This window comes from Thrips palmi, unplaced genomic scaffold (assembly GCF_012932325.1).
Source record: "Thrips palmi isolate BJ-2018 unplaced genomic scaffold, TpBJ-2018v1 HiC_scaffold_18, whole genome shotgun sequence".
Taxonomy (NCBI): Eukaryota; Metazoa; Arthropoda; class Insecta; order Thysanoptera; family Thripidae; genus Thrips; species Thrips palmi.
In genome coordinates this window covers 15,196,045-15,213,240 of record NW_023144627.1, presented here as the reverse complement: position 1 = coordinate 15,213,240, position 17,196 = coordinate 15,196,045, and the positions used below count along the sequence as shown (strand labels likewise).

Below are 17,196 nucleotides of genomic sequence, written 5' to 3'. Positions count from 1 at the left end.
GCCAGCCAGGCAGCGGACCACCAAAGGATCCGAGTTTGATCCTCGAGCAAAGGCCAGGCCGCCAGGGCCGCGGGGGCGGTGGGGCGGGGCGCCCTTGGAGGCAGGGCGAGGCAGGGCGAGGCAGAGAGGGCGGCCCTGCGGCCCTTGCATGCAAATGAGACGTAACTCCGGCCGTCTTGTAAGAGTGCGACTCCCTATCGCCGGAGCCATTTTCCGGTGGAGGCGCCCCGTATCGCTGGAGTGAGAGGTGCTATCGCTTCGCGTGTGTGACGGGCGGCCGCCCGACCCTCGTAATTTTTAAGCAATCAAGTTTGGCTTGAGATGGCCCATTGCCTCTGCCACCGAAATTCCCTCGTCCATCCGCGTAAAGCTATACTTCTGTTGTGTCGGATAAAGAGCTTTGAGTTTTTTCACAGTCATTAAAAAAAACCTTTAAAATGCTTAATGAAAGTATATCGAACGAAAATATTTTGTGAAAGTACTGTGACAATCAACAAATTTCAAATAGTAGTCACAAAAAAAAGAGTGGTGAGCGGTGTCGAACCTGCGACGTGGGCTCGATGGAGCGGTGCTCTAGTGCGCACGGCTAATGGAAAACGTGGTAGTTGCCCACTGTGCACTGGCTACTGAAATCCGCCGAGAGCTCTCGCTGCAGCTGGCAGACTGCATAACGGAATGCAGCGGCACTGCACGGCTGGCCGGCAATACGGGCAATAAACGGCGTTAAGATTTTGACGCGCTCTTGCCGCCTATAAAAACATACATTGTAGGCGTGCCGTGACGCGCCGTGTAGTGGAGCCGTAAATTCAGATCAGCCGCCATCGGCGTGAGCCCTACACTAGCAGCACCTGGCACAGTGGGCCAGAAGGCCGGTGGACTTTGGCCGCCTCCACCGGTCTTCTGGCCCACTGTGCAGAGCCCGGCGGTCCAGCGGAACGTCCAACTTTTCCCGGCAGAGAGAGAGAGAGGAGCCCGTCCCTCCAGGCAAAAGACACGGGGTGACAAAGCGAAAGGTCTATTTTGCTAAAGTGAGAAAACAGGTGGTGTCGGTGTGCTGCAGCCGGGCGGGTGAGAACACCACAGCAGCCTGTCAGGAAGGCGTCGTTCTAGCCACCTACCGCGCGGTCGAGCTCGTGCCCCGGCGGACGGCCCGGGACGCTCACGACGTTTACGACCGCCAGTCGCAATAAGTCAAAGCGACGACCCAAGCCGCGCGAAAGCGGACCACCGACTCCAAGACTCGGAGCGACGCATGCGAGACTCGGTGATATTGTTACAGTGTGGTACAGGCCCCCTCCGGCCGCCCCGTCATGGAGGCGTGCAGCACCGCAGGGACGCCGTCAGCTCCAGCTCCGCCGACCGCGCCGTGTCCTCCACCAGGAAGGCCACTTGCTGCGCCATGGCCGCCACGAACCACCGCGTCTGCCACCAAAAAGAACCGAATTGTAACGCTGGAATTGATTAAAAGTCAGAGAAAAGTTGAAGGAAAGATTGAACTTGAACCTGAGGGTCATCGCGAGGACCGCAGCCAGGTCCCTCGTCGTGCTGGTGGTTCAGGTAGTCCTCCTCGAAAAGCTGCTGCAGCACCTTCCTCCGGGGGCCGTCCAACTCCGACTTGGTCCGCTGCAGGAAAAACGGCAACACCTGGCCCGGCAACGGGGCGATCAGTTCGAGGTTTACCAGCGCACCGGTTACGAGGTGGTGGTCAGGAGCAGGCCCGGACTCGAGCCCGGACTGGCCCGGGCCGCGGGGGCGCGATCGCGCCCGGGGCCTCGCGCGAAGCGCGGCCTTTCGGCCGCGGGCCACGGGGCCTTTCCACCGCGGGGCCTTCTTGGCCGCGGCAAAGTCGCGGTCTTTAACTATTTACGTACTGAATCAAGGGGTACCCATTTGGAACTCTCAAGATTTCGCAGAATTTTGCGTCAAAATTATGCCGGATTCCGCGAGATTTTGTTGGTATTCCACGAAATTCTGCGATTTTACGCATGAATTCGGCAAATCAAGCGCATTTTGGGCCACTTTGGTCTCAAAATCGTTGCGGTCAAAGGCAAAATCGTTGTGGTCAACGTCTTCCCGAGACAGGGCATGGAAGAGTGGGGTCTTAAGAATACTAGAACGTCGAGGGAGGCCTTTACGTCACTAGATTGGACACAGTGGCCGCCCAAAGTCAGCAAAATCAGCAAATTCCGAGACTCGACCACTTTGACCAACTTTGGTCCCAATCGTTGCGGTCAAAGGCAAAATTGGTGTGGTCAACGTCTTCACGATACAGGCATGAAAGAGTGGGGTCTTAAGAATACTGAAACGTCGAGGGTGGCCTTTTACGTCAACTGTGGACCACAGTAGCCGCCCAAAGTCAGCAAATCAGCAAATTTCCGAGACTCGACCACTTTTGACCAACTTTGGTCCAAAATCGTTGCGGTCAAAGGCAAAATCGTGTGGTCAACGTCTTCCCGATACAGGGCATGAAAGAGTAGGGTCATAAGAATACTAGGGCGTCGAGGGGGCTTTTACGTCAACTAGATGGACACAGTGGCCGCCCAAAGTCACCAAACACGGCTTACCCGCCCCTGGCTAGTAAATTTAAAACAGGACGCATATCGGAAAAGGGGGCCCTTGACGTCACACTGCGACCGGGGCCCTGACTTAGCCAGTCCGGACCTGGTCAGGAGCGGGCCACTACTTTTCCCATCTCTGCCATCGTTTTGGTTTGCAACTCACGTCCGTCAGGAAGGCCATGTACGTCGCGGGGAGGTCCTCCTTGATGAGGGCCGCGATGCGCGCCTGCGCCCGCTGGAAGGCCGCGGCGGACGGCGGCGGCGGCCCGCTCGGCGCTTCCCGACTGGCCGTCCTGCTGGGCTGCCCGCTGTTCGCCGCCTTGGGTCGCAGGAGGTCGTGCTGCGACCTCGGAATCAACTCCGGGGCGTAGTCCCCGACTTCGAGGGCCTCCAGCGCCAGGTCGTTGCGGTGGATCTGCTTCGTGGCGAAGCCCTCCCCGCACTTGCACTGGTCTTCGGGGATCTCGGAGCGCCTCACGAACAGTCTCTCGCTCTGGCGTTCACTTGCCGCAGTGCCCGCGCTGTGCGGGGAGCTCGTGCCCGTTCGCTGGCACTCGGCGTTCGCGGTGGACGTCTTGACCTGCACGCTGCCGGACACGGTGGCGACGGGGGAGGGCGGCTCTGTCCACGTGTTCACCTTGACGTCCAGGGCGGAGCGTGTCACGGTGTCCTCCAGCTGAGCGCTCTTTGCTTTTACAAGCTTCGGGGGCTCGTTAAACAGTAGGGTTTCGATCAAGTCGAAAGTGGACGGTCTGGCGGATGGCTTGTACGACAAGCCGTGCAGGTGCGGCCGGGGCTTTTCTTTGAGGGGCGCCGGTTCTTCAGCGAAAGTGTCTCCTGTGAGAACTGTTTCTGTGAGGACTGCTTCTGCGATGGCTGTTCCAGTGGGGACTGTTTCTGTGACTGGCTCGGGCTGGACGGTGGCGGAAGCATCGAAACGAACTTCCGAGGCCTTGGCCGTGGAGGTGCTCTGGATGTCCGTGATGGACTTGAGGATCTCCTGGAGGGCGGCGTCCACCTTGGCCTCCGTCTCCGCGTCGCGGATCTTGAAGGTGCTCGGTGCGGTCACCTTCGCCGACAAGGCCAGCTCGCTGATGTCCTTCTTGTCGTCGGGGAGGTCCGCGCCGCTCCGCTGCCGCAGCCCGTCGCCGCCCTCGTCCTGCGCCGCCAGGGTGCGGTCCACCTCCTCCAGGACCTGGTCGATGCTCGGCCGCGTCGAGGCCGAGGCGGACACCCCGGCGTGCGAGTAGCCCTCGAACGACGGCAGCGACACCTTGGTGGGGGCCTCGAACAGGCTGACCAGCTCCGACGCCAAGGGCCCCGCGGTGAGCGTCGAGTACTCGCACAGCATCTCGGCCATCTCCTGCAGGCCCGGGAACGCGAGGCGCTTGGCGCTGACGGGCGTCCGGCACCTGGACGACGTCGACGGCGTCCTGGAGTCCAGCACGGCCTTCTGCGGGTTCAGCGAGAACGACGAGTGCGGGACCTTGTGGCGGCACGGCGCGCGCGCCCGGCTGACCACCCTGGTCTCCAGCACGGCGTCCTTGTCCTTCCAGGGCGCCTCCTCGTTGCCGGCGTTCATGCCCACGCAGGAGATCCTGGGCGTGCGCAACGTGGGGCGGTACCGGGGCAGCGCCAGCGCCAGCTTGCTCTGCCGGCTGTGCACCTTGGCCACAGCCTTGGCCACCGCCTTGGCCAGCACTGGCGGCGCGGTGAACCCGGAGTGCACGCTGGACGCGGACATGTCCCCCGTGCACGAGTCCACCTTCCTCCGCGTCTCCGACGGGCTGTCGCACGACAGGTCGGCCACCGGCTTGCTGGCCAGGATCTCCACCACGCAGTCGGCCGGGCTGAACTGCTGCAGCCGCGTCAGCGCCTCCGTCTTCCTCCCCTTCAAGCTGGCCGAGCTGGCGGTGCTGGCCCTGGGCTTCGCCTTGGCCAGCTTGTCCGGCACGGGGCTGCCTCGCTTCGGCCTGAACACGGGCGAGGTGGTCTTCTTCTTCTTGTGGATGATCTTGTCGACGAGCGAGGACTGCTGCCGCCGGATCGTGGTGGAGTCCCGCGACCGCACCGTCGTCGTGGACGCCGCGCTGCCCCGCTTCACCTTCTTGACCAGCTTCTTGGCCTTGGCGGCCTTGCCGGCCTTGCCCTTGGCGGCGGGCTTCTCGCCGTTCGGAGGGCCTTCCAGTGCACCTGCAGGCTCCTCCTGCACCACGAACATCTCGGACATGCACAGCTCCGTCACGTTGTTCTCGTTGACCGTGTACACGAAGTACTTGCTGCCCTCCTTGTGGTCCGCCAGGCCCTCCACGTCCACGGAGGAGCGGCTGCCTTCGCGGCAGATGACAGTCTCGGAGGTTTTGAGCCGCTTGCGGATGTTGTAGGCCTTCTTGGACAAGCTCGGCCTCGGTGAGTTGCTCGGGCGCGCCGGCGTCCCCGAGCCCGACGTCCCGGACTCGGGCCTGCGCACGGTGGCGGGCACGTTCCGGAACCGCTCGGGCGTCTTCCGCACGGACCGAAGGTTGGACCGGAGCGTGGCGTCGATGTACTTGATGCTGGAGGAGCGCGCCAGGGACTTGAGCACGTCGTCGGTGAGGAAGTTGGTCCTGGGTGGCGCGATGGATGACCTTGAGTGCGTGTCGCTGTCCTTGGCCGTGGCTGGCACCGACGCCCGGCTGCGCACCGCGCTGTCGATGTCCAGGAACACCGATGGGTCAACATGATTTTTTTTAAGCCCGGCAGGAGCATTGTTCTCCTTGGACGGGATGCGGGACGTCTTGGTGGACTTGTTGGGCAGGACGGAGGTGGCGGAGCCCTCGTCGTCGGGGGGCAGCGGAGCCTGCGGCACGTCGGCGCCGTCCTGGACGTGGAGCTCACCGTGGTCCAGGACGGCCTCGAGGTTCTCCTCCGAGCTGGCGTCGCTGCTCCGCTTGGGGTGGCTGCTGCGGGGCCGCTTGGCGATGGTGCGTCGGCCGGGACCGCCGCGCCGCGGCAGGATGGCCTGCTTGATGCCTTGGATCACCTCGCTGAAGTTGCGGTGCGAGGACGGCGCGCCGGGCTCCGTCTTGACGTCGGCCACCTTGAGGTCGATGCTGAGCTTCCTGATCGGCGCGCCCCGCGGCCTGCCCGTCGAGTCCACGGAGCCGGCGTCGTCGGAGGACGGGGAAGCGGCGCGGTCCGCGGCCAGGGAGCTGGCGGTAGCTGAGCGCTGCTTGTTGCGCCGCACCTTGAACCCCGCGAAGCTGCTGAAGGCCGCCAGCCTGGACCGGCCCGCCGTGTCCGCGGTGTCCGGGGCGTTGGCGGGCAGCGAGCCGCCCTTGACGAGCACGTCGCGTGGAGGGGGCGGCGGCGCGGGGCACTGCGCGGGGTCGAATAGCCCGCCCGCCACGTGCCGCAGGTCCATGTCGCAGCCCACCAGCGAGTCGTCGCCGGCGCCCTCCACCGTCTCCACGACGGCGTCCTCCACGTCCTCGAACAGCGGCATGCTCTCCGAGTCCGGCACGCTGCTGCTGGCCGCCGTCAAGGCCATGCTGGCCCTTGCGATCTCCGTCAGCTCGGGGGTGGCGTTGTCGGCGGCGTCGCCGGGAAGGACTTCTGTGTCCTCGGGAGGCGTCTGTGGTTCGGGTATCTGCTGCTGGCTCTCGACGGCGTCCTGTTGGGTGGGATCACTCACAGCCGTGTCGACGCTGTCGACAACAGCCTCGGACCCATTCTGCGCGTCCACCAGGACATCCTCGGTCTCCACGGTGACGCACTCCTCGGCGTCGTCCTCTTCGACTGTCTCCTCCGCGGTCTCGTACTTCACGGTCTCGTACTCAACGGCGCCGTTTTCTTCGGCCTCGTCCTGAACCTCGTCCTCCACGACCTCGTCCTCGTAGTCCACAATGCGCGACCCGGCCTGCTGCGTGAGCGCGCGGACCTGCTCGAAGTAGTCCGTGTTCTCGGTGTCCTCCGGCAGGCTGGCGCCGAAGTAGAAGCCGTGGTGCACGATCGCGCTGCCCACGTCGATGGTGTCCTCGGAGTTCTTGTCGGCGTGCTTCGCTCCGTCGCCACTCCTGGAGGTCGGTGCACCGAACGAGGAGGAGTCCGTCGTGGCCGAGGACTGCGACGCGAGGCTGCGCTGACCCCCGCCAGGACGGTGTGGCAGGCCGTGGGCGTCCTCGGAGGGCGCCAGGCTCACCCTGCCCTTGGCGCACGAGTCACTCCCGACGCCTTCGGACGAGGCTACGCTCACGGGGGCGCCGCCGGGTATACGTGGCGACTTGGTGCTGCTGGCCTCGGACACGTCGACGACCTGCAAGCGGAACGTTATCAGCCACCAGATTAAAACCTCCAGCCAGCCCCTTTGCGAGTGCCACACTTACCTGCACGGTGTCCTGGCGGGCGCCCTGGAGAGCGTCCGGCAGGCCGACGGGCACCTCGGGCGCCTCCACCACGACGCCCTGGATGGTGCTGCTGCTCGACTCGGACCGCCAGGGCGTCGGCGGCGTCACCACACCGCTGGCGACGCTGGGCTCCACCGTGCTGGGCGGCGGCAAGTGCAGCAGCTGCGACAGGTCCGAGAGCTGCGACATCTCCGACACCTGCCGCCAAACGTGGATTAGAGTAACGCCTCGGAGAGAGACGGCCGAGATGCCGGACGCGTTTTGAGCTCCAGAGGCACTGAATGGGACTCGAACCGAACGTGTGACCCCACCAATGGATTGCTCTCCGAACCAGGAGTACCTGTGCCGCCCCCCCGCCACTTCCACGGGTTTTGACTGAGACTGTACCTGTACCTGTACCTGCGGGCACGGCGGCGCGGGCTGCGCCTCCTCGAGGGCGGCCTGCTTGTCGGGCACCGGGGTGCCGACGGCCTCCGAGTAGTACGCGGCCATGAGGCGGTGGTGGTCGTCCGGCAGCCCCGAGGGCCTCGGCCGCGAGCGCGACCTGTTCGGCGGCCTCTGTGGTGTCGGTAGGAGCAGCGCGGCGCCGCGGACGCGCTGTCACAAGAAAACGGCGCAGTCAGTGACCCGGGTTCGAATCCCGGCCGCGCGCGCGCTTTCGCACCGCGTTTAGCGCCGTGGCGCTGCCGGCCCGTTGCGCACGGGTGTCGGCGGGTTGCCTACCCCGACTCCCGCAGGCGTGCAGTACTCACCGTGTCGACGAGGTTGTTCATCGTGATGTTGTTGTTGTTGTCCACCGCGCTGTTGTTGCTGTTGCGTTCCCTGCTGCTGCTGCTACTCCTGCCACGCCGCCTGCCCGTGTCCCCCTGTGTGGACGGCCTGGACGGCGCCGCGGTCTGGTCATCGCGTTCGTCGGCGTTGGCGGCCGGCGGCCCGCCGGCGGGGTCCCCCGGGTGCTGCTCCCGCCGGAATCTGTTGGCGTTGCCGTTTTTAATTTGACCTCAGCGCGTTTCTGTCACTGTGCGCCCTGGAGACTGATTCGAATCCAAGAGTCGTTTTCGTTGTTCCGTCTGTCTCGCACGCGTCCCCTATAGGTGCGAGAGAGACAGCGCGAAAACGGCTTTCGGAATCAGTCTGCCGGCTCACCCCAGGCCGTTCCCCATCTCGACGTGCGCCGGGTGGCACTACTTCATCGGGGAGGTGCCGGACTCTGGACTCCGAGTGGCGCTGCGCTCCGCGACGCCGAGAAGGTCGCCGTCATTGCAGTGGGATTGTTTACTCGACGGGAACCCCGATAGGCGGGGCCAGGGTGGTCCCGCTCGTCGTCATGGACACCGCGACAATGACCCTTTCACCTTCTCCGCGCCAAGTGTCCCGGCGGACCACCGTCACGGCCAATAAGTTGAAAGTAAAAGCCGAAGCGTCGGTAGTCGAACCCGCGGTCTGTATGGCGAGCACGCCCGTCGATCGCAGCCATGAATGCGCCCTGTGCGAGTGGGCTGCCACTGCCGCCGCCCTGGTCGGGGCGCGCGCCGGGGGGTTGTGGAGTAGCGCGTTGCCAATGAGACCCCATCGTCTTAATGGCCCTGCGAGGGCCTGCGAGGCCTGCGAGGGCCTGCCGGGGCCCTGCGAGGAGACAGATGTGGAGTGGATGCTCCATGCGCACGCCGGGCCGGGCCGGGGCGATGCTGCGATTAGCCCCATCAGACAGCAATTAGAGACATGACGTGCAAGACCACCGACGGTACCGCCCCACAGTGGGCTGGAAGACCGGTGGAGGCGGCCAAAGTTCTAGACGCGTTAGCGGCAGATCACTCGAACCGAGCGTGTGACCCCACCAATGGATTGCTCTCCGAACGAGGAACCCATTGGTGGGGTCACACGTTCGGTTCGAGTCCCATTCAGCGACTCTGGAGCTCAAAACGCGTCTGGAGTTTTGTCCGCCTCCACCGGTCTTCTGGCCCACTGTGCGGTGCGGCCCTGCCGCCGCATCGCGCCGCGCTCCACCACACAAATCTCGAGATATCGAACCACCGTGGCGTCCTCGTCGGGCTCGTCGCGGCGCTGGCGAGAAAGTTGGACGGCGTCTCGCTCTACAGGTGCGCGGCGGACGCACCGCCGGCACCGCCTCCCCGCGTCGTCGTCGCCGTCCTCTCCTCCCCGGCGTCATTATGGCCCGCAGGTTGAAAAGCTCTCCGAGGCGTTGACAGCGGACCGCGCCCCGCCCCGCCCCGCCCATGAGGCTGCGACAGCTGGGGCCGAGCGCGCGGCGCGGCGCGGGCTTCCCCCTCCCTCCCCCTCGCCGTCGCGGTGCTCCTCAAGACGCGCCCAGGACGCCGCATATTAATCTGGAAGAAACTGCGCCGCGCCTGCCGCTGTCTCCCTCGCACCGCCGGGACGCCCCACGAGTGCGAGAGAGATGAAATGTGTCTGCAGGCTCCGCCGCCCCGCCAGGCCACCGCAGCGCGGGGACAAGCACTTCCAACTTTCAAATTTGTGTCGCCGCCAAACGGCTGGGCGGGCCGGCTGCAGCCGAGGCTGGCGGCACGGCGGCAAGGCAATGTTCGAATGTGCCGCTCGCTTTGACTCCCCACCGCGATGACAAATACCGACTTCATTTGCGTCTATTTCGGAGGCCGGTTCATCGGCGAGGCCGCGGCCCCGAGGCCCCTCACCTCGCCGTCGTCGGCCGCCACCTCCGCGCCGCCCGGCCGCGCCCTCCCCACCGCAGCAGCAGGCGTAAGCTCTTTTTGATGACCGCCCGGTTTCCCTCCAAGTTTGACGATAGCTAATCCGGGGAACGCCTTCCGCGGTTCTTTAATCCTCGCCAACTCGAGAGAGCGACGCACAATGGGCTAGAAGGCCGGCGCCCGCGGCCAAAACTCTAGACGTGTTTTGAGTTCTACAGTCGCTAAATGGAACCCGAACCGAGCGTGTGACCCCATCAATCGATTCCTCGTTCGGAGAGCAATCCATTGGTAGGGTCCCTCGTTCGGTTCGAGTCCCATAGCGGCTCTGGAGCTCAAAACTCGTCCTGGATCTTGACCGCCTCCGCCGGTCTTCGGGCCCACCGTGCGACGCCGTTCCTGCTCCTCGCGAAGGAGAAAATGGAACCGATTCGCGAGTTGGTTTCTTCGGAGTGCAGCCCTCCCGCCAGACCGCTGCCGTCGTCATCTTCTCTCCATCAGTGCTCCCGAGTTTTACATACGAGCGTTTAATCAGAGATGCTACCGTCTCATTCCACGGTTATGATTCATCATCCAAACCGAGCCGAGCCGAGGCGAGCCGAGCCGAGCCGAGCCGAGCCGAGCCGAGCCGAGCCGAGCCGAGCCGAGCCGAGCCGAGCCGAGCCGAGCCGAGCCGAGCCGAGCCGAGCCGAGCCGAGCCGAGCCGAGCCGAGCGGCGCCCCCGCGACTGCCCTGTGACCCTTCTCTCCCTCGGATTGCTACCGGTACCGATTTGCCCTTGACCACCAACTCCCACGCGCGAGTTCACTGCAAAAAAATCACTAAAATACGAAAATAATACCAGTTAATTTTTTTACGTTCACAGCCCGCTATATCCTTATCACAAATCACTTTACCCGTTTGAGCTCCCTTTGGCTGTGAAAACGATGGTAGTTGAGCGTTGACGAGTGAAATCGGCGTATACCCGGACGTCCCCGCCCGCCAGCCCGATCAATTCCGTGGTCGCTCTGTCTCTCTCGCACCCGTGCCGGGCAGCCCGTGAGAGCGACAGTGGCAGCGACGAAACAGCTCTTCAGCCTCCCTCGGACTCGGCATGCCGTATGTGATGCCCAGTGTAATGATTGGTAATGAGACTCGCTACCCATAGCATCCCACTCATCTGGGTACCGCTAAAAGGCTGCCCGTCGAGGAATGTGCTCTCTCTCTTTCTCCCTCTCCTCTTTCGCTCTCTCTGATATGAATTATTCCAGAATGCGAGCTCACATCAGCTGTGTTGGTCGAGAGATTAAAGGCGTGTAGTCCCATCGTTCAAATTTCGAATTTCTGGAAACGGAAACGACTTAGAATTTAAAGCCGGAGGAGGCGATCACGTACAAGTAGGGAACAAAACGAACGACATATTGACTTCCACGATGACTTTTATTGGATGGCAAACAATGACAACAGTGTCGGAGAGCTTTTCAACCTGCGGGCCATAATGACGCCGGGGAGGAGAGGACGGCTGGGGTGTCACTCGCCGAGGCCGCGATACGTAGGGGGCCCAGGAGGTCGAACTGCGTTGTAGCTCAGCGCACTTTGTAAACAAACCCATACTGTCCCCTTAAAATGGCGTCGCATGAAAAGATTTTGAACACGGTGCAGACATGTCTGTCCTGTTTCCCTCCGACAGGCAGGCTGGCTTGTCTTAAAATAAGCTTTTACATACGGGAAATTAAAGTGAAAAATTGAAAATATTTTTTCGTGGGATCGAACTTGGGACTTGGCGGTGTGAAAAAGGGCACGGTGACCACTACGCCACGGAAACCCCTTGCAGAGGGTTCGCCAGCTGGAATCTTGTCCGCCATTGTCCAGCAGCGGCGGCCGACTCCGGGCGTTTTCTCCAGGGACATAAATAACCACTGACCGGAGCAGAAGCTCGCGAAGCCACCCACCTCATGAGGCGGTCAGACAGTCGGACGGTCAGACAGAGACAGTCCCTCGGTCGGACGGACGGACCCTCTCACCGTGAAATACGAGTCAGGCTTCCCAAGAAGCAAAGGAGCACGGGCCAAAAACGCAGCCTGTTCGTAATAAAGTTCGGCGCTCGCTGCTTTAATAATTTGCCTGCCTTACCGTACAACAACAAATTGCGGTCAGTGTGTGTGTGAGAGAGTCCTCTGAGTGTGTGTGTGTGTGAGCGCTGGGCCCTTCCTACCCTCGATTGGGAAGGCGCCTCTGATGAGTCAGAGAGACGAAAGGGGGGGGGGGAGGGGGGACCTCCCCGGGCAGGAATGAATGGGCATAGCAGTGCTCCTCCAGGAACCAAGTTGACCGCAAAGCCACAATTGAAGCGAACCAGGACGAGGCAGACGACGACGGTGCTCGCGGTGTAGCGCGTGTAGCTGCGGTCGCGGGGCAGAGGATTAGGCTGGCTGGCGCCACGGCGCGCCACGCCGGGGCCCAACTTTCCCAGGCCGAGTGAGGCGCTGCGGGCCGCGTCCGGAAAAAAAGAGTCGCCCGCGACGCAGCCGCCGACGCCGAAAACAGAGGAAAGGTTCGAAAAGTCAAGAGTCCAGCAGCGGTTTCTGGAATTTCAAGGAGTGCCTCCTCCATGTCTTTTTTCTTCTTCTTCTTCTTCTTCTTCTTCTTCTTCTTCTTCTTCTTCTTCTTCTTCTTCTTCTTCTTCTTCTTCTTCTTCTTCTTCTTCTTCTTCTTCTTCTCTTCTTCTTCTTCTTCTTCTTCTTCTTCTTCCTCCTCCTCCTCCTCCTTTTCCGCGGCGACGGGCTGTAAATCGGCCGAGGCGTCGTCCGAGGGCGCGGCGAGGGCGTGCCCGGGGGCCTCGGTGCCCGGGGGCTGCAGCCTGGAGGCTGCCTGGAGGCTGCCTGGAGGCTGCCTGGAGGTTGGCCGGGGCTCCAGGGGGCGTAAGTCATGCAGTCGGACTGCCGGCGGCCCGGCGTCGTCCCGCGTCAAATAAAAGTGACTGTAAAACGGGCCGGGATTGGCTGACAATGATCGAGGCTCGATGGGCGGGGCGGGGCGAGGCGGGGGCGAGACGCGCTGATGTCGCCGTTCGGGTCTGAGGTCGGTTGCGAGGAGGAGCGACCTGAGCGACCGGGTTCGAATTTAACGAGTTGGGGCAGGGCACAAGAATTAGACAGTCTTCGAACCAGAACCCTGTCGAAAGTCTTGGACGCGAAGAACCAGAGATGCCAGCTTTGCGCGTAGTACTCGATTGCCTACTCCCTGGTCTGCTGCGCGACTTTGCCAGCCGATCCTCAAGGTCCTGCAGCCCATAGGTCCTCTGGGGGTCCTGGGGGTCCGGATTTATGACCCAGATGAACATGTTGGCAGTCGACATTTCAAATCTGACGGCTCATTTTCTTGCTTGTCCAGCGGGCCGCCTGACGTCGCCCTGACGGCTGACGGTAGTCTCACAACACATGCTGCTCGCCGTGCGTCGCTCTGTCTCGCTCGCACCTCCGTGTCGCGAGCGAGAGAGACGGAGCGACGCTTCGGAGGCAGCCGGCCGGCCTCTTGTTGTGCGGCCTTGCGGTCACCCCTTTCTACGACGGTGCGGTTGGCTCAGCGGGAAAGCGCGCCGACGTGCGGGCGGAGGGTCGCGGGTTCAAGTCCCACCCCATCCTGTTTTACCTTTTGCGACGAGCGTGGCACCGTTCCCCCGCCGGTGCATCTGATTAGTCTCCGTAATTGTAATTAGGATGCGTTACTCGGAGAGGGGGAGCCGAGCCGGTGAGGGATCGTCATACGCCTCACGTACGGGTCCATACTGCCGAGCCTGGAGCACAGCGTGCACAGCCCCAGTGGGGCCCTCACGGCCCTCACGGCCCGCCGCACGGCCCCAACAGTGTCGTGGCGCGTTTTCGCCATACGTGCGTGCACGCGCACAGAGGGCCACCCAGGTGCACGCACCAGTCAGACGCGGCACTGCTCGCGTGCCAATGACACAGTGCGGAGTTTGTTTTTGTTTTCTGATTTTGCCACGGTCCTCTCTCTCTCTCTCTCTCTCTCTCTCTCTCTCTCTCTCCTCTCTCCTCTCTCTTCTCTCTCCCCTCTCTCTCTCTCTCTCTCTCTCTCTCTCTCTCTCTCTCTCTCTCTCTCTCTCTCTCTCCCCCTGGCGCCCCCTGTAATTTGTAGTGCGCTGGGCCGGTACGACTGTCGGACAGCTCAATCCAAGAGGTGCACTATGCATAATGCAGCAGCTCATCCCATGACGCCATTCTCGAATTCATTCGGCTACCTTTCGTTGTGACGTCTATCGTATTATACGAATGTGCGTATGGAGATGCTGCTTTTGCCCCTTCTTTCTCCTTTTTTCTCTCTTTTTTCTCCTTCCCGGCGGTGGAGCCCTTGGCTCGCCTTGGTGACACTTAGGTCTCCTCGGCGACATGCTAATACGACACTCCACGTCGCACCTCTCTCTCTCCCTCTCTCTCTCTCTCTCTCCTCTCTCTCTCTCTCTCTCTCTCTCCCCCTCTCTCTCCCTCTCTCTCTCTCTGCCCCCCCCCTTCATTTTTTCTTCGGCCACAGCATAAATTGACGCTGGTCTGCCTTTCTTCTCCGAGTCCTGTTTTTCTGAAGCTTTCTCGTGCCCGGGCTTACGGTGTAGGCTCTGCGACGCAATGCAGGACCGCTTCAAGGATACGCAACGCACCCAACAATCGCAATAATATTATCTGTTTAGCGAGTCGATTTCGCTCTCTTTCTTTCCGACATTCCTCCTTGCGCGGTCAATATTTCACCGGTCGGAAAATGGTTCTGGAGACAGGCGTCAGTGATGCGACGTCGGCCACCAAACATGGGTACCCACACCTCGAAGCGACGCCGCGACAGCGATCAATCATACACTACAAATCGATACCTCGAAGATCCGTCTCCTCTTTTTTTTTCCATCCGGCATAAATATGAAGCAGAAGACCTCCTTATTATTGCACCGGGGCTCTTTTTTCGGCCCCAAAAAGGAAGAGAGTCACCAGTGAAAGGACCCGGTCCAAGAAGACAAAACCTCGAAAAAATTGTCCTTCGGATCTCTTTTCAAACTCGCGCCGCGCCCGGCCGCGCCAGCAGAGTTGGGCTGATTGAGCCGGGCTGATTGCCTCGTGAGGAATGCCCCCCCCCCCCCCTCCCTCCTCGTGGCTCGCGCTTTGGGAGGTACGGCACTTCATGCACCTCCAAGTGAGAAATATATACCCATTCTCTCCTGACCAATCCATCGTGCCATGCGTCACTAGAGCTGACGAGCCGGCCTCTCACTCGCACCGATACATCTCCGTCTCCGTCTAATTAGAGCTGGAGGGCGTGCTGCGAGAGGGAGAGAGAGGGGGGGGAGAGAGAGAGAGAGAGAGAGAGAGAGAGAGAGAGAGAGAGAGAGAGAGAGAGAGGCAGACAGGGGTGGCGACCAACCCCGCGGCAGTAGCCAGCGGCAGCCTAATCCACCTTGTGACCCGATGCACTGCCTTCCTAATTTGTGTTGATTTATTTCTAGGCCACTTGGTCCACCCGCATCGTCATCGCCAGATGAGTCACACCTCACGCCCCCCTCCACTGTAAGCACATTGCGGTTTCGTTCGTTTGCGGTTTGTGTACAAAATGTTGCCGCTCCCCGCGGCGCTCAGTGCTTTGTCGCGCCGAACGCTGTCTTTCTGTTCTTCTTCCTTTTTTACAGCGGAGGGCCGAATCGGCTCGGGGCCAAACAGATACGTGAGCAGTGATTGATAGTGTAGCCGTTCCGCTGATGGACCCACGGCACGCCACGCCACGCCACGCCACGCCACGCCACGCACGGCTCTCGTCCAGTCATATGGAAGTGATGAGCCGGATTTATCAAGCCTAAATACTTCACCTCTCGCTGCTAGCTTCAAGTCCCCCACACTAATAGGCTGGGATTCGACGCTCTGCTCGGATCGCAGCTTCGCCGGGGTTGGTTGTGTGTCTGTTGTACACACTTAGACTCTAGACGCGATTTGAGCTCCAGAGTCGCTAAATGGGACTCGAATCGAACGTGTGACCCCACCGATGTATTGCTGTCCGAAATGAGGAATTCATTGGTGGGGTCACACGTTCGGTTCGAGTCCCATTTAGCGACTCTGGAGCCCAAAACGCGTCTACAGTTTTGGCCGCCTGCACCGGTCTTCCGGCCCACTGTGAGGTGTAAAACGCCTTTCTCGGGATCGGGGTTCGAATCCCGGCAGTTCCTTTTTTTCACGTGTTTCTGCCAGCGCAGGCACGTGCACCCAGGATGACGCGTATGGCTTCGGCCACCACACTGTCGGCCACGGCGTAGTCGGACACGTGGGCGCGCCCTGGGCCCGCCGCGCACGTGCACTGTAAGTCCGATTCGCCGCGTCTCTCTCGCACCGCTGGGGAGGCGCCACGGGCTGGAAAGAGACAGAGCGAGGCGGAGGTACACTGTGTGTCGCGAATGCAAGGAAAGGAACCCGATGACACGGCGCCGACGCGACGACCTTCAGATTAGGGAAGTCGCCTTGAAAGTCAACGCAGTGCGACGTCTCGAGACACTCGTTCGCGAGAGAGAGAGAAGAGCGAGAGAGAGAGAGAGAGAGGGAGAAAGGAGAGAGAGAGAGAGAGAGAGGAGAGAGAGAGGAGAGGGAGAGGAGAGGGGAGAGAGAGAGAGAGAGAGAGAGAGAGAGAGAGAGAGAGAGAGAGAGAGAGAGAGAGAGAGAGGGGGGGAGAGAGAGAGAGAGAGAGCCTCTTTATCCCCCAGAGACCGCAGCGGGAGGGGAAAGGCGGAGGAGGGGAATCATACGTATGAAAAATCTCTGTCATCAGTGCAAGATGTACTCCAGATAGGAATCTGCCCCCGCTGGTCGCTCTGAGACCGCGGCTCCATTCAAGGATGCAGGGTCGCTCTGTCTCTCTCGCACTCCTCAGAGCGACACGCGCTCTGCGAGGGTGCGAGAGAGACAGAACGACGGACACCGCCACAAGGCACTGGGTCGGTTTCCCACGCGGCGGTGCGCCGACTTTTGGATCAGATACTTTTCATACTTTCCAATTAGTCGCTCTGCAGGGGTGGTCAAAAAGGACACGTGGTTTCTTTTCGCGTCTCTCGCCAGAGCATTTCTCGTGACCCAGAGCACACTCCAAAAGTCTTATCATGAAGATTCTCCAAATCGTGGTGCCATATTATGGCAAAGCAGCAGACTTTGCAAACATGCCTTATCAAGATATTTTGTCGAATTTATTCTCTATTACGTGCGGGTAAAATCTCCACCGTGTTCTGCAACCTTTTTCACCGTCGGAAAATTTTGAGTGTTGGCAACTGGCACTGATTTAAAAAAAAATACTAACTGCTGAAAAATAATGGTGACGTCACTTCATCTCGAAAATAACGTTGTTTAGTCGAGCGGTTACTCTGTGGGCCAGCCTTAGGCCAGCCTGCATGCCGCCGATGAGAACTGATGGCCGAGCCGAAGCCTGCCGGCTGAGAGTCGCTTTCGTCGCTCTGTCTCTCTCGCTCCTGTGCGCAACGCCCCATGAGTGCGAGAGAGACAGCGCGACGACAGTGACTGTCTCGTCGCGACGGAACCCTTTCATGTGGGAGACCAG

General features: G+C 61.2%; 1 protein-coding gene across 1 annotated transcript; it reads right to left on the bottom strand.

Annotated features, from left to right (window-relative positions):
- Positions 1-999: 999 nt before the first annotated feature.
- LOC117644738 lies at positions 1,000-7,716 on the bottom strand. Its single transcript, XM_034384352.1, has 7 exons — positions 7,696-7,716; positions 7,343-7,540; positions 6,923-7,141; positions 3,742-6,852; positions 2,722-3,627; positions 1,504-1,644; positions 1,000-1,422 (listed from the first exon to the last, which is right to left on the bottom strand). The coding sequence occupies exons 1-7, from the start codon at positions 7,714-7,716 to the stop codon at positions 1,309-1,311; spliced, it is 4,710 nt and encodes a 1,569-aa protein (XP_034240243.1). The 3' UTR covers positions 1,000-1,308.
- Between the last annotated feature and the right edge of the window lie 9,480 nt (positions 7,717-17,196).